Source organism: Mycteria americana, chromosome 3, assembly GCF_035582795.1.
Source record: "Mycteria americana isolate JAX WOST 10 ecotype Jacksonville Zoo and Gardens chromosome 3, USCA_MyAme_1.0, whole genome shotgun sequence".
NCBI classification, from domain to species: domain Eukaryota; kingdom Metazoa; phylum Chordata; class Aves; order Ciconiiformes; family Ciconiidae; genus Mycteria; species Mycteria americana.
Genome location: NC_134367.1, coordinates 64,237,033 through 64,254,345, shown reverse-complemented (window position 1 = coordinate 64,254,345; position 17,313 = coordinate 64,237,033). Strand labels below are relative to the sequence as shown.

Here is a 17,313-nt window from a genome sequence, read left to right as displayed (position 1 = left end):
CACAGCCACCTCAGACTGAAGCTCCTCCTGGATTTGGGGACCCCTAACGTCTGCCTGCTCTCTGTGTGTGGGTGCAGAGGCACATACAAAGAACTGCCTGGCTGAAGTCAGCAGGCAGATTCAAAGCTGTTGGGGCAGGCACAAGAGAGGGACGGAAAAATCCCCACCTGCATCCACACAGGTTAACAAACCAGCAGCTTGTGGTCACTACAGTCACTTTCTTCATCAGGAAACCTGGTCTCACAGCCAAGGCCCAGAAGAGAAATGGCTTTCCTTCTGAGTTACCTGCTGCTAAAGACTTTTATGTCTCTGCTTCTATTCCGCTTTAACCTGGATGCTTGGGCCCCAGGTTTGAGCACCCATATGATCCTAGTGCAGAGAAGGGTGGCAGGCCACCAAGCTGCCCTGGGGTTACTAGTTTCACACTGATGAAATTCCTCCCACATGAGGGACCTGGGATTGTGGCTTCATGTCCCCCAGCCTGGGTCCCCCCAAGGAGGGGCAGTGACTATGCCCTCCAGCAAGCCCTGCTGCGATGCACCATCTCGCTGCTGTGGCAGCTCTCTGTGTGGGTCGTTGGCCCTGCGAGGACCAAAACCCATGCAAGGAAGTCAGTGAAGGCAAGCCCCTAGTGAGGGCAAATCTTAGGAGCAATTTTTACTGATGAAAGACTAGTTTGGGATGAGAGATGTCCGTTTCTAGTTTAAACCTGAGCAGATTTGCCATATTGAGTATATTGGAGTTAAATTTATAGCAGCTTGAATGGATGCTTTAAAACTGAGATAATTTATACCTAAAATGGAACAGATGTTTCAACATGTTTGGAAATTTAACTGATGTGGGAGCCAGATTCCTCAGATAATTGACAAAGGGAAATATTCTCCCCACCTAAGGGGGGCTTTCAGACCCTGCTCTCTGACCTCTCTTTTGGCACAGCCCTCCTTTCCTCATTGGCTTTTGAGGGAGTTTAGGGTGATCAGAAAGCTAGATTAGACTGTGTGATAGCATTCCAGATACAACATGCTTTAACTTTTGGTCAGCCCTGAATTGGTCAGGCAGTTGGACTAGATGATTGTTGTAGGTCCTTTCCAACTGAAATAGTCTATTCTATTCTATTCTATTCTATTCTATTCTATTCTATTCTATTCTATTCTATTCTATTCTATTCCCATGTAAAAACCCACTTGTTTTGTCTGCATCTTATTGTGAGTTGTTGAAGTCATTTAAATGCAGTTTTAAACCCATGTTGGGGACAGTGGGGAAGACGGAAGAAGGATCAGGCAAGAAGGATCAAGGAGGACTGAAGAAAGCTCAAGGGTTCACAAGAAAAGTGAAACCCATGGAGGTGAGGAGGGAAACAAGTCCCTCTTTCAATCCATCACTGTCCTTACGCAATCTTACATGGTTTGTGGTGGTCTTTCTTTGTGTATTTTATTGGATTAAGCAAGCCAAAACCCAGAGCTGGAACATTGCCCTAAAGCCCAGAGAATTACACCGGAGAAAAATTTAGTCCCCTTGATTTTGCTCCTATGATTCTTAGATTAACTGGCTACCTGAGTTAAAGCATGATTCATTAGCACAGTAAAATGCAGAACCTTCTCTGTGTCTTTCACCTCAGTCACTAAATGCATCTGTAACAAAACCCAGAACAGTTGGTTTCACATATGACACTGAACAGCCCAGGGACCTGATCACAGAGGTCATATCTCTTGCCATCCTTATGATCCAGATTGCACAGGACTGCTTTTTCTCTGCTCCAAAATGCTCTTGGACTTAATCTTGGCCACCAAATGTGCTACCAGAAACTGGAAAATCTTGTGGGAAGGAGAACTGTCAGTGTGGAAATTCTGACCCTCCATGGATTAAGTTGGTTGTTCCTGTGTTTTGAAATATTGTAAACTGTATGGCCTTGCACTAGCTTGGAAAACACTGGTAAAAGATAGAATTCACATCAATACCTTTGACGTTTTCAGGCTTTTACAAAACATGTGGTTATTTTATTAATTTATAGTGCACATGAATGTGATGTTAACAGGCATTCATCCTCAACATTGCCTTGCATGACATTCATTTGTAATGTTTTATTTCTGAGCTTCTACATTTTGCAGAGCAGCTGTGGCCTGGCCTTAAATTTCACAGAAATGAGCAGCATCAATTTTACGTTGTTTTGTGGTTTACTCTGGAAAAGGAGATAGTGGTGGGGATTAAATCAAGTGCTCAAAAAAAAGCAAGTGCTTAAATGCTTTGTTGGATCTGGACCAGGATAATAAACCTTGGAAATGTGTATGTTTCACTGAGGATCAGTACAGAAAGTCCTATTTTAGTTAATTAAAAAATGATCTTGGATTTTTTATTTTATGACAAGATTCCTAGCACTGTTCATTTGTACTGAATCATCTTTTAATGCAAGCATCCATGTGGTTTGAATAGGACACTCCTAGTATTTATCTAGTTCATTATTCCTGTGCTATTCAAATGGTGCCTCATGTGGCCTTTATTTCACAGTGTCTGTACTACCAAGCTGCAGTAGAAAGACAAGGCATGCCAAAATGAAAAATAAAGCAGGGATTGTGAATTGCCTACTTCTCCCTATTTCCTTGCCCCAGACAAGGTCTATGTGAAGCCTCTTGTTAACATGTCAGCTAACCCAGGAACTGGTTTGCCTTTTCGCAGGCTGATTGGTAGTAGTGAAGTGCAAGCCAATTTAAGATATTTTTGGATAGCTGGATGCTGAATTACAGGATTTCAAATTGCAGGAGTTGTTCTCTAAAATACTGGCCAAATAGGTTAATCCTATCTAACTTGATAGAACCTACAAGTTTGGGAGGCTTTTTTAGGTGTGAAAAAGGTCATAATAAGGAAAATAAACGCTTTTGCAGTAATCAGACATGGCAATGTTAGCAGGAGCTTCTCCTTAATTATTTTAGGACTCCATTTTGCAAAGAGCAGAATAGCCTTGCTCAACCCCGAGACTGAACTTAAACTATATACTGATGTGCACAACTGAAATCTGGGACGTCGTTTTCACTGACGTCTGTGTTCCTGTTCATAATTTTACTTTTAAGTATGTGAATGAGGGAAAGTCTTGGCAGATCAGGCCAAGGTACTTTACTTTGAAAAGAGGGAGTCACAACACCATGCCCCAGCCAATATTCCTGTGTCTCTGCAACGCTGGTGGTTCAATCTGCTGTTGCTGAGCACAAAATTTGGCCCTCCAAGAACTACCTAGAGAAGGTAGAGGACTAGCTGTGTTTCAGCGTACTATGCTCCACTTAAACAGCGATTTGAGTCAATATTCTGATCGTGGTGCTCTGGGTTATATAAATATCTCTCTACTAATAGTTGTATGTTAATAAAACTACTGACACAAAGGCACAGCTTAAGAGGAATGGCTCCTGTGCTTAAAATTAGGCATAGTTTTAAAGTTCGACTCAGGTTAGTTAGTAGCCGCTGGCCAAAATGAAGGATTTTACATCCAGATCCACTTCATAAAAAATCTAGAGAATGAATATTGCTGTGATTCTAACTAGTAATTGGGCCTAACAATCCTCTTTTGTTCCACAGGGACGTTATCTTCTGTAAAGTGGTGCACTGTCAAGTGAGTCTAGCATACCATCTCATACAAGCTTTCATATGATAATCAAGGCTGCCTATCATTAGCCAAATTTGCCCTTCTTACTTTTTAGAGTAAGAAGGGCATTCAGTAAATAATAGTGGCCTTTGATAATCATATCAAAGAAAATGAAAGATTTTACGTTCATTTCCTTGACCCTGTTTTGGGAGAGAAGATCATTGTGACACTGAAATCTGTGAAAAAGTTTATCGGGCATATGTCAAACTTCATAAAATCCAGTTTCCTTTGGGAGAGAGGGCTGGGAGGGATTTTTTAGAGGCAAGCTGATCTTGGGCCAGCTTTCTGCAAAAACTAGAACTGTCAGTAGGACTTCAAGTGCAAAGACAGTATTTTATTTCACTTGTAAAGATCATCAAACTAAAACAGGTATTACAAAGTATGAGAAAATAATTATGCCAGAAAGGTAAAAATGTGCAATCACGTAACTTACTGGCACTGCTGAGGAAGGTGTAGACTGGCAGCCAAAGCGCAGGGAGCATGGCCCGATGGTAAGTCAGTGCATGAAGTCAGGAGACTGTTTCTCCCCATGGCGTCTGAGTTTCTGTGACACATTGAGCTCTGGGATGAAAGCCAGGAATATTTTCTCAAAGGGAAAGGGGACACAGGAGGGCACCCAGCTTTTGTTGCCTTTGAAAATCAACTCTTAAGTGCAGAAAACTCTTATGAAAGAAGGAGAACTAAAAGACACTTTGTGGTGGGTGGACCCAGAGCCTTCACACCTTCCTCCTGGCTGCCTCCCTCCAGCAGGAACCAAAGCAAAGCATGAGCAGCAGTGACCAGTGAGGGACATAAAAAAATGGATCACTGCAGGCCTCTCACTAAATAAGTCACTGCTGCAAAAGGTTGCCTATCCTTTCGACTGGGAGTTTTGTAAAGCATACGCACGAATCTCTATTTGGAAGAGCAAAGGCTTAAATTGACCCCAGCTGCTGTGTCCCAACAGCTCTCTTCTGTTGTGCACCCTCTCAAGGATCAACATTAGTCCTTGGATACTGGAAAAACAGGTTCATTTACCCCACCCAGCTGGGTAATTTCTCCTCTCCATACTTTTTAGAAGTGAAATATGTGATAATCTGAGCTAATCCATATACAACTTCGTGAATTAGAGCCTCTGGCTTCTGCAGTCATTCCTCTGCAAATGCCTCAGAAGATTATCCTGCATTCAATATTCTGAACAAAAGAACACCTACAAACAGGAATACACATTTGAGGTTTTAATTAAAAGGCCTTTTTTTGGATGGCAGTATGTGATTTTCTATAATTAGCACATTCTCCCTTGAAAGCTTGTTTTAATTTTTTCTTTTTCTCTCTCTTTTTTCCTTTCTGCTTGCCCTGAAAGTTGTTCTGTCTTGATGGGACAGTTTGAGTGTCTACATAACAAAGGATGAGAGAGAGAGAGAGACAGTGGCTGTGAAATCCAGTTGCAAACAGAATTGTCATCTCATATATCAGTTCAAATCAGCTCCTATTAGGGGACCTGAAAAGAGATACAGATTATTACATACCCGCCTACAGTAAAGCTATGATGCATCCTACTGATATATTTGCTGCTGCGTACTGTTGTTGGGCAAGATGGGCCACAAATCACATTAACTAAGACAATTCTACCATTCCTACATCCTTATACATCTATCACTTCTTGCCCAGTAATCCTTCAGAAAGGAATCACAGTCTATAAGAAAGTTGTTCTTGTTTGTGACTATTCTTTCAAGCTGAAAATGGACAGTAATTGAAGGTCACTGAAAATAGATTTAAGAATATATTGAACAGCTTGCATGAAACAGGAAAACCCATACCAGGCATGACATTTTTTTCAAGTTCATGGAGATGAAAATTCCAATAGTAAAAAAAAAAAAGCATTAAAATGCAGGCTCACAGTGGTGAGAAGATGAGAAGGGGAGGAAGGATGGCTGAGAAAAATCAGAGGTGAAGTACATCTCACTGCCTTTCTTCTCAAGTGGCCCAGGAAACAGGGGAAGGAGGTAATGCGTTGGTCTCACAGTCTCTTCCCCCAAACCCCTCCTGCTGCTCTAACGTAAACTGGAGGAGGCAGGAGTGAAGGGTGATTTCCATGGTCCACTGCAATGTTCCTTAAAAAAGCACATGTGAGTGTTCAGCCTGTCTGTTAGTAGTGATGCAAATAGTACAAGCACTGGACAACAATTTTAACGTACTCTGATACAACCTCAGAGATAAAAGAATTAAATCCCACTTGTCCTAACATATGTTCATGACTTCAAGGAGTCAGCCTAAAGGATTAACCATTAGAAACAGAAATGTAGTGTACCAAAGAAAAGAAAAATAATTTAGGATTTGCCAGACCACATCAGCTCCTTTTGGATCATCAATGGTATCAGGTATCTTGCAACCAGCAGTCATAAAGCTGCTTGGAGAGAAGCGCCTCGGAAGCCGTGGAATGAGGTACATATTGCCTTCATCCGCAGAGATCGGGATGCAGCCAGAGGCATGAGATTAGCTGAGGCTTCTCCTGACTCCCCCATCTCTCAGCAGCAGAGCAATTCCACTCCTTTTAATATGCGCACACAGGGTTTGACTTGACCCTTGGCAGATTGGCACTCCGCTGGCAGTTTACGCGCTCTCCAAAGCAATATAGCTGCTCATTTGCTCCACATTTGCCAGTTACTAATTCTGAGCAGCCACTTCGGTCTCATATTATGGGGCAGAGCCAGAGAGACAAGTGGCTCTCATTAAGCAAAGTCATTGGTTTTTAATGCCAGGCACAATCGTGTGCTTCGGCCTCTTGCACAAAACCACGGGCAACTTTTCGTGCATCATATCTCTTTTACCTGCTTTGGAAAAGGACAAACTCCCTCTCACCCTCTCTTCTTTCCACCCTCTCTTCTTTCCAGTCTAAGCATCCCTCACTTTTGCCATCCCCCCAAATCTCTTTTGCCAGAGCTGCTGCAAAAGCCTTTGTAGGGGTTGCATTGTGTGGGTGCTGGGAGCAGTGCCGGGACAGTGCTGGTGCGTTACAGCAGCAGGTCCCCCCCAACCCCAAATCCCAGCTCTGCCCCAGTGCTGTGTGTCCTCACGGGTACACACCTCATCACCATGCACACTGCGAAGGCTTGTGCCATCCCCTGCAACATGCCCTTTCAAATCAAGGCAAACCAGCACTGAAGCTGGCCTTTTGTGAGAAGTAGTTGGCCATCTGGCTGTTTGTGTTAATACCCATAGAGCCAGAAACCAGGCAAATGAAAAACCTGTGGGGTTTCATAAGCCTGGAAAAAAATCTGGTCTTGGCAAAGCCTGTCATTAGCCATGTCCTTTGACTTCCTTCCTCTCGTGGCAGCTTCACAGTGGCTTGCTTGCATCCTTCCCCAACGTTGACCATTTGTTACACATTCTTAGATGGTCTGCCTGCATTACTGGTGGGATAATCCCTTCCTTATCTTCCCTTGGACCTCGTGTTGCTAACAACCCAGTCCTCCCTTTCAAAGTCTTACATACTTCTGCCTGCTTCCCTCCTAAGCTGTAAGTCCACTTAATCTCTTTCCAGAATTTATACCTCAGAAACTTGAATTCTTTCAAGCATTGCAGCGGCTCTCTAAATCTGACCATAAAGAACTTGATCTCACGCAATACATGTATAGGAAAGGAAAAAATGCTAAGTAGCAAATGAATACCAAGGGAATCTAATATTTCATTAATGAGAGCTGCTGAGCAGCTTCCAATTTGCTTCTGCCTCCTGGAAGGAATAAGGTCAAAACAAGGACATTTTTCATTCATGTACCCCACTTGAATGTTGAGTACCCTCAAGCTCACAGTATTTCTCAGATATTCTCAGATTTTTCTGCTTCTCTGATGTAAGCCTGTTAATTTTTTAAGCTAGTTTTTATTTACTGCATAGCTGTAAAGTAAGGAAGTGAGGAAGAAATCACACTAGGGTTTGAGACATCTCTTTGCTTACGGCCCAAATATAAAGCTCATTAAATTGGCCGTGTTGGCTCAAACAAAAGGGCTACTCAATCAATCTGTTACCTTGTTTCCAACAATAGCCAGTAGCAGATGCTGAGGGAAAATACATAAGAAAAGGCCCGTGCAGCATGCACAGCATGTCCTTCTGCCTATCTGTAGTTTAGGGAACTTCAAGAACAATGCTGGGGATTTATTTTTACTATTGTGAACAATAGTTCTTGATGGATCTTTTTCCACACATGCAGAGAATTAATGTTTTAACACCCGGCATTTAATCATTTTAACCCGCCAATATTTTTCACATCTGAAGCATCTTGTGAAAGTGAGTTCCACAGTTGAAGTATGCATCGTCTGAAAAAGCACATCCTCCCGCCTCGCCTAACTGCTGTCCCTGGTAACTTCACTTGGATTCTCTTGGTTTTCGTCTTTAAAAATGTAATGAAAAGCTCTCCTCTGTTCATCTCCACTTCAACTCTGTTTCCCTCCGCTGTACGTTATCTAAGCTGAAGAGTCCTCCTCTGTTTAGTTGCTCTTTGCAGAGCCCATTACACACCTTTCTCCATGGCTCATCTAGTTATGAGTTGACCCAATCTGCGTGCAACGTGACAAATGCAGAGGCACAACAGGCACGCTCAGTGGCACATTCAGTGTTCCCTTCCTAAAAATTGCCAAGCCTCTGCATCCACGACCTCTGCCTCGCCGGAGCTGATGCTGTCCCTGAACTGCCCACGGAGGCTCCAGCACTTCTGCCCCGAGCAGTGCTGGCATGCTGGTGTAGGTACTGGTGGCTGGTTTTCTCCCTACATGTTACTTTGCATGTGTTGATAAAGATTTTTATGGGTCATTTTTTCAAAGTACTCAATACTTTGAGATCCTTTTGCAATTCTTTATGATCCTTCTTCATTTTTATTCCCTGAATAATTTTGTACCATCAGTAAGTTTTGCACGTGCATTCACCTCCCTTTCCTGAGAGATTTGGAAATACACTGAGCAGATCTAGTAATCGCCTTCCACTGTGAAAACTGGCCTTGTCCTTTGTTTCCTATTATAAACAGTTATTGATCTATATGAATACCTTCTCTTCTGTCCCACAACACTTCACCAAAGCTCTTTGAAACTGAAAAGCACAGTGGCTCATTCGTTTCGATCCCCATGTTCCTTAACTCTTTCAAAGAGACATGGCTTTCCTCAGCAAAAACTAGACAACTCTTCCTCAAGACTGTACATATCCTCCTTTCCTTCTTCCAGCTGAGATTACTTGCTTCATCCTAGCTCCAGCCAGCAGCTCAGCACAGACGTCTACCAGGGTGGCCCCTTCCTGCATCCCCGCGGACCATTTCCTTCATTGCTGGCGTGTGTCACCTCCTCCGTCCCTGGCCTCTTATCCTCTCAGCCAGCAGACTCTCAAAATACTTGGCTGCCTGATGATGGTATTGCAAGTAACTTTTCAGCAATTATACTGTGTTTTCTGTGTTTTCTGTGTTTGGACACAGCATACACCTTTACGGAAGGCATATTGCTATTTCTAACAGTTTTCCTCATTCAGTTGTTTATCTGTGCTGAGCTGTTTCTTTTTATTTTATTTGGTTGTATATCTATTTTAAGCCTCTAATCAGGTAATTTAAACATTCTCCATAACACCACTGAAGCATTTACCCTGATTGTCCTTTTAATTTCTTTATAGAAAGCAGGCTTATTCTAATATTGTTCTCCTTTTGAAACAAAATGTGGTAGGCTCTTCCATCTCTACAAGAATATTGAATTTGAAATGTTACAACCAATATAACAGAGCATCTTTGTGATGGTTACACCTTGAACTACCGCTGCTCAGCACTGAAGCAAGATTTGCCTTTTTTTCTCTCATTAAGTATCAGGCAAAGCGCTAAAAGAAACCGTCATCTACAGTATCGGAAAATGTAGTCCCAGCACTGTGCTCCATTATGCAATTTATTCAGCCTTAATGGGAGCAGCTGAAATCTTCCATTATTATTCTGTTTTCTGCCTTTACAGCCCCTGTAACTTTGTTTAGAGGTGAATGTCACCATCCTGGTCAAGGGGTTGTTTGTATACCTGAATCCTCTGCTCTCCCTACTTGGGCGAGGAATGTCAGGGCATTGAGTTTTTGTGATACTTACTGGAACAGTTAAGCTTTCTGATCCAATGCAGTATTTTCTTCTGCATTTGCAGTGGGTGTTCTTTTCTCTAGGTTGTACCATAATAAAAGACCATTCAACTGTACAATTTTCCTTAACTGCTGTCAACATACAATGCACTGCAGGTCAGCAAAGGGGAGTTATTACCTGCAGCCACTGCATGAACAAATCCCGCAGTTGCTGAATCTAGCACAGAGACTCACGCTGAGCCCTTAGCCTCATCTCTTACCCACGTCTGACCTGGACAGCACCAGCTCTTTTCCCATCCATTCCACGAACACCAGCCAAGGGTGGCTGGAGCAGACACTGAAAACTATTGAGCGTGTGCAATGCGGTTACTATCACAGCATCCTTTTGAAATAACGTTGGGTTACACAGCAGGTGGAGAGGTGGTGGGGGAGTTATTTGGACCCTCTTTCCAAGGATAGGCTGATTTCCCCTGTAAAATGGCACTGCTCAGGCTGGTGAAGGCAGAGCACACAGCTGACTTTGCAGCGACTCTGGGAGCGTGCAGGTTAAATTTCTGCAGCGCTGCGTGCACACAGCACACAAGGTAGGAGCAGTCATTATGAATGGGAGCCCAAACCTAGTTACTGGCTCCCCGAGAGAAAGCCACATCCCCGCCGTACCTACAGCAGCTGCTGCTTTTTGGCAAAGATACAAATAGTAAAAACAATCCCAGAGAGGTGCTAAAAGCAAAGAATCGATCGTTATCGCTGCCTCAGCTTGGGGAAAGGGATAAACAGACCGTAATAAGTGTCAGATTTCTACAACTGCTCTTTCTCTGCAGGGAATAAACCTATCCGCTCCTCGCCAGCTAAGCAGAGGTCAGGGCCATGCCAGAGGAAGCAGCTACCATTAGCAGACGTGAAGAACAGATCTGGTGTGTCGGTGGGATCTGTCTGAACTATATAACTGGTTGAAATAAGAGCAGCTAACCACTACTGCAGATCCTCAAGTATTTTGGTTTCTTAACAGGAAAACAATATGTTTCAAACCTCCAGACAAATTGTAGTTAGCCTGAAAGGGCCAGCCTGTCCTTGCAAAAATGCATGGTATTGGAGCTGCCGCAGAGCCACACATTTCAGCTGTGGCACGAGCCGTCCCCCAGTGCCGGTAACGCTGCTGAAGCTCATCTAGCCCAGGGCTCGCCCAGCCCGGCGCGGCTGCCATCTCAGCGCATGGGACTTGATCCTCCGCGCTCGGTGCCTCTCTGAGCAGCCACTGCAAGTTGCTTGAACGCAAGAAGATTCTAGAAGGAGCAAATACAGACCAAAGTACACACAGAAAAAGTTCATTCCTGGAGGTTGGTTTGTGCCCAGCAGAAAGAGGGTTTGAATTCTTTCAGACTATTTTAATCCTGTCTAACGTGACTATGAATATCTCCTTTGCCCGTCTTGGTGTATAACCATTTTTCCAGCCAAGCTTGGCTGCTGACTGCCAGTCCATCCTACGGAGACAAGCTCCATGGGCCGTGCGCGCGCCGCTCAGAAGGGCTCCTTTGCATCTCGCTTACTTGCTGCTTTGCAGTTCGGCTAGCACTCCCTGTCGTGACATGTTGTATCGGCTGTGACTAAGGATACAGGCTTCAACAGCCCTGATGCTGAGGAGGGGCAAAATACAATCATGAGATCCCCATGCATTGCCAGGGCCCGGTTCTGCTCAGGCGCAGGGCTAGCTGGCCTGACAGGGAAAAACACCCGCTTGAGAAGCCAGTTCTCTTCTTCTTTGCTCCCCCCTCGTGTGTAGACACCCCCCAGAACACGCCCAGGGCACTTCTTTAGAGCAACATTTGTCTTGTCAGCAGCTAGTGTATTAAACTTTGCTGTGATCCAAGTCAGAAAAAAAAGAAAAAAAGCCTCTCTACAGCTGCTGTTAGACGCAGCGGCTGTGTTATGACTGTGTGCCACTTGACTATGCATAACAGCGTTAGGCCATTACACAGTGTGGTCTTGATTCTCCGGAATAAAATCACCACTCTGCCAGGGCAGTCCCACTGTGGGAGTGAAGCTCTTTATATTTTTCCTAAAAAAAGAAAAAAAAGTCTGGGCCAGGTCCAGAAAATATTATTGAACTCAAACCTGTGGTACAAAGAAATCTAGAGTTTGCTCAAATCTGTTCTGTTGACTCAAGGCTCAGGGGTTTTTTTCCCCTTTCAGTTGGGCCTTTCCAGTCGCCTTCCACAGCACTTTTTTCTTTTCTACCTTTACCAGTACCGTCACACAGGAATCCTACAAGAATCCGAAGGGATAGTGCAGCGTGACACACGCTCGCACATACAGGAGCCTATTTTTAAAATGTAACTTTAAGACTGCCCAGTGCAGGTGTCCTGAGGAAACTCCATCTGTCGTTTTGCAGAAACAACATCACAGAGGAGCAGTTTGTAACGGCCATGTCCAAGGGTCTGAAGACACAGTTCATCCACGTGTACCTCTCTGCTCTTGTGCTGGTCGTCTGCTAACCCACAACCTCTCCACACAGCAACCACTTGCTAATGCATCTTGCTTATGAACAAAAGGAGGGTGGAGGGGTTTTGGGGGTTTTTTGGTTTTCTAATAAGCAGGAATGGTGCAGAAATGTGGTGTCTTTTTCTTTTGGTTTTTTTTGCTGTTTCTATCAAGATGGTTACCCAGCCAGGTCTTCATGTCTGAACTTGTTTTTGTGGGCTAGCAACACCAGCATTTAGATCACCTGTGGTGTGGTGTGATATGAAGGAGCCAAAAATCAGGCCCTCTCGCTTCATTTATGCCTCAGCAATCTCATTTATATGGAGCGGAGAGCTGGAATAGCAAACCTGCTTCAGTGTGGCAGGTTGATTTATAAGGTGGCATAAACACACAGTGCCGCTCCGAGGCTGAAGATTACTTTGGTTTGCTGCCCCACTTCCATTAGCGTTACCTCACTTGAGAGTTATTTAGTCAGAGCTCCCTTTCATACACAGATGTGCAGTCAGAGCCCACCTCTGCAGTTCCGTGTGCGCGGGCGCTGCCCGCGGGTGCCGCTGGCTGGCAGGGCACCGGGCAGGGACCGTGCCCCGGGCTGGTGCTGGCTGCTGCACACGCGGCTTGCGGAGCATGGGTGGTCCTCCGGGGCTTGGGCCCGCACAAGCCGAATAGCCCTGAAAATCACCTTATTCTTTCAGGTGGCCTCTCCTGAATTCATGGACTACCTAAATCTACAGCAAGGAAAGCCATCTTTTCGAAGACAAGATTTATTTATTTATTTATTTATTTATTTATTTATTTATTTATTATTCTTCTATTTCAGTGTCCTGGCTGGTCCTGAGCGAAATTTTCCCTGGTGGGATCAGAGGACGGGCCATGGCTTTGACCTCTAGCATGAACTGGGGTATAAATCTCCTCATCTCCTTGACATTTTTGACTGTAACTGGTAAGATTTCTCTGTGTCCTTCCAAGTTGATATTCTCCTAGCGGGCAAAATGAATCTTTCCTACTCAAAGAACGTTGCTAAAATTGTAGCCGTGATGCCCCAGGAGCCAAATTCAGATCTCCGTTTAGGTGCTGTTTGTTAGTGTAACTTCACCGTTTCCACCACATCTTTCTAAGTTTGTGCTAGTAATTACAGCCTCACGGCGCTGGCTATCAGAGCACCTTGCACATCAACTCCATAGGCTGTGAACCCCAGCTCTTAAAAAACACCATTGCCTTAGTAGGTTGAAAATACATAATATTTAGGATTTAGTCCTGCATCTTCTGAAGTCAATGGAAGTTCTGCTCGAGAGCAGACCGCAGCTTTTCTGATCAAGCATTTTACAGATTTTTAAAGATTCACAGGAATATCCTGGCTTCGAGAAAATTTCCTTTAGAAAGAGGTGTCTTTGTAAGGTAAAAATGTTTCATGTTTTAATGCGAGAAAGTAGACTACCATATAGTAACTTATAGTTTGATGATAAACAAGGGAAAAGGTTAAATGCTGATGTTTCAATTCATTGATTGGCAAAATTTTTTTTTCTAATTTTATTTCATAAGAAGTTTTGCAAATTTTAGTTTTCAGTCTTATTCTGAGGAAAATATGTGCTGAAAATCAAAATATATAAGGGAACAGAAATTCCAGGTTTCCTTTAACTCTACATTAGTCTCCACCAGAGACAGGCAATCAACCCACAAAAAGTTGAGATGGTTTTCATCCTGTTAGATGCATTTGAGACGGATTTGAAAATCAGTGTGATCTGTGACTAAAACGGGTTTCACATTGGTGTTTTCCTTTCTTAAAAAAAAAAAAAAGAGAGAGAGAAAAAACCCCCTGAGTACTATCTTGATTAAAACTAGGAAATATATGCCAGGCCAAACTCATTGTGTCCACACTAGCACTTTTAGTTAGATCAAGGGTTCTCTTCAGAAGCAAATCATCTAGTTGCCTCCACTCCCTGCACTTGGGTTTGCATCACAGGGAAGTCCTGAACTGCACAAGCTTTTGGACAGAACCAAACCGGAAAATGCACAGTGAATGCACTCCAGCTGCCAACACTTGCTCACTCCTTGGACCAGACTAGAGCTATTCCTAAGGAAATGTCACTGAAAACAGATTGTGCAAACCTCAGGTCCTCAGCATCAACTGTTTCACCTAAAGGCCCCCTCCTGTTGTGCAGCATTACGTGTTAATGCACACCTAGCCGTTATTCTCGTCTCAGTTTCAATGAATGCAAAGCCACAATAACTCTGTTGGCTTAGCTGGGTCTAATCTGGATTTATGAAAGTGTAACTACAAGCAAATATGTGTTCCTAGTCTATGGCAGAAAGGCAGAACTGGAAATTCTGTCTTCAAATGAACACACGAGGAGGTTGCGGTGGCCAGCAGCACCCGCACTTAGGTATCTGATGCAGAAGATACCAGCTGGATTAGCAGCTTCAGCTACAATTTTTAGTTCATGACACAACTGAAAAATGTCTCAACTGTCTGGCTTAGTTTTATCAGGGAAAAGGGCTGAGAGGGCTGCAGCAGCCTATTGGGTTTGTAGATGCTCTACTTTCCAGGGGCTGCAGAGTGCATCCCTCAGCCTGAGGACCTGCCTGCCCCGGGCAGCTCAGAAAACGGCTAGTTCTTGGCTGGCCCCATTAGGAGTTCACTCTTGGATCCCTTTCTGGCGCAGGACCCGTGACTTGCAGTGGAAATGCTGGGAACTGACAGGCGGGGAGGATTAGCTGGAGACAACTGCAACGGTGTGAAAAATGCTTGGGTTTACTCCATGAAAGAATGTGCAACAAAACCAGACATGGGTCGAAATTCGAGAGGCTCGTGACCCCCAGTGCCTTTGCACAAACCAGTAACAATGGCTACTCACGGTTTTCATCCAGAGTGACTGCAAGCAAAAAAAGTCAATAGGTTCATGCTAAATGGGTCAATATGGGCTCATCAATTTTCTTTCATAAGGAGTATTAGAAAAAGCAAAACCACTCTTCTTTTCCAAATTATGACCAGGCACAAATAAGTGAGCCAAGAATAACAGCCTAGCTTCTTTCTAACATCTCCTGTGCATTAGGGGCTGTATCCTATAAAAATATGGCAACAGAAAAAAAAATATTTGAAAATTAAAAAAACCACATGTTTTCTTCCTTTGTAGAGCTCATTGGCTTGTCCTGGGTGTGCTTCATTTACACAATAATGAGCCTAGCATCCCTGGCTTTTGTTATTGTGTTTATACCAGAGACGAAAGGATGCTCTTTGGAACAAATATCCATGGAACTAGCTAAACAGTAAGTACCGAGCGTGTGACCGCATCCCCCGGGTGCCAGAGGACAAAGCCTTTAATGCCGCATGCTGAAAAAAAGGAAACTGCATTGTTCTTTTCTGGAACAATCAGGGCTTGAGCTTGCATATATTGATTTCAGTGGCCAAGCAAACATTTTGTTGGTGCTGAAGGACTGGCCCTAAAAGGGTGGTGGTTTCCAGCACCCGTGTGAGGAACGCCTGCAGCCAGACCTGGCTCCCCAGCACTTTTGCTGACTGGCGTTCCTGAAGAGGAGGGCAACTGTGTTCTCAGATTTAGGGCTGTGTGTCTTGGCTTGCATGCAGAAAAAGGGAAGGAGAGAGGCCCTGTCTCAAATACGTCAGGGCTCCATGTGAGTTTTGATAGCTTTTCTAGATGGGCATTTTTTTCATGCATTTACTGAGTCCTGTGGCTCTGTAGACTCTACGAGCTCTTACCCAAAAAAGGTTCTTCCAGCATGAGTTTTGTGTCCCCACCTCACCACATAAAAACGGCAGAAGAGCAATGAGAGGGAGAGAGAGTGTTGGTGACATGAATGCCATGTGCCTGCTCCTTTAATATGACCCATTCTCACTGTTTTTGTGTCTTGTGACTCTACCTGTCTTTCCTCGTCCCTCAGAAGTAGAGTGGCCCTTGGAATTACATACGTTCAACAAAAGTAGCACATCAATTTGGAGAACAGAATTAAATGGTCTGCTGACACACATGCTCTTTGCTTACAATCTCCAAATGCAGGTGTCATAGACCATAAATTAACTGGCAATTTTTACTATCAATTTGCTACTGCCCCCATTCTTCTCAGTTGTTTTTGGCCATAAAAAATTACAGGAAAAACTAACCAGCCCGGGTTTTTAAAATGCAGCACTCTCTTGATCTGTTCAAAGAGCTGCTCTGCAGCAGCTACTTGCTTTTTTGGACTCATCTCAGAAGTTATCAGCATAATGAATAAAAGGGTAAAGAAATGACAGGGGAAACAACTTAGTGGACAAAATTTTTATAGGGCTGATGGCCTGGGGTGAGAGTCAGGCCTCACCACAGCGGGTGGCACGCTGCTGCCGGCGAGGCAGCATCCCCCGGTTCATCCCCACGCCCAGGCTTGACAGGGCAAGGCAGACTCCTTCACTCTCTCCCTGCTGACAGCCTGCCAGCAGCCCGCTGCCTGTCGGCAAGACAAATGACACCCGGAGAAAGAGGCTTGAAGGCACAGAGAGAAGCATTCAGACTGAAAATAAGACACATACTTTTTGACAGTGGAAGTAATTAACGTGTGAACAGCCTGGTGCGATGGGTCATCCTCTATTTGGGTTTTTTACATTAGAGAGATTTTTTTACATCAGAGAGATTTACATTAGAGAATTTTTTTTTCTAAACGGTACGCTGCAACTCAGCCAGGCTTTATGAGTTCGTTTATGGGCTAGGAAAGAGCAATTATGTGCAGAAAGCGCGGAGCTAATTGTGCTGCCGGAGCCCCCGGGCTGTCCCTCGCAGCGAGCACTGCTTCGTGGACTGAGAAATCGGCGTTTCTGCTCCAGCCGGCGCTGCCCCTCCCCGCGCCCTCTCCTCCCTCCTCCTTAAGGCAGGACACGCCGACACGCGGCAGCGGCAGGAGCCGGGGGAGCCGGGGGAGCCGGAGGAGCCGGAGCCGGGGGAGCCGGAGCCGGGGGAGCCGGGGGAGCCGAAGCCGGGGGGGGCGCGGGGGGTCCCCGGGGTGGGGGGAGCCGCCGGCGGCCGCCCCGGAGGAGCGCGCGGCGGGGCCGCCCTCGCGCGGGCAGGCGGGGAAGCGGCGCGGGCGCCGAGCAGCGGCGGGGCCGGGCTGCTGTGGTGGTCTGCAGAGGGGCGGGCAGCCCGCAGGGCTGTCC

The 17,313-nt window shown here is 44.9% G+C and overlaps 1 protein-coding gene across 1 annotated transcript in view; it reads left to right on the top strand.

Annotated features, from left to right (window-relative positions):
• The window catches only part of SLC2A12 (solute carrier family 2 member 12), a 32,452-nt gene that overhangs the window by 14,767 nt on the left and 372 nt on the right, over positions 1 to 17,313 (top strand). The window contains exons 3-4 of the mRNA XM_075498780.1: positions 12,994 to 13,116; positions 15,308 to 15,440. Of these exons, the coding sequence (XP_075354895.1) occupies positions 12,994 to 13,116; positions 15,308 to 15,440 (256 nt within the window). The remainder of the gene's footprint in view (positions 1 to 12,993; positions 13,117 to 15,307; positions 15,441 to 17,313) is intronic.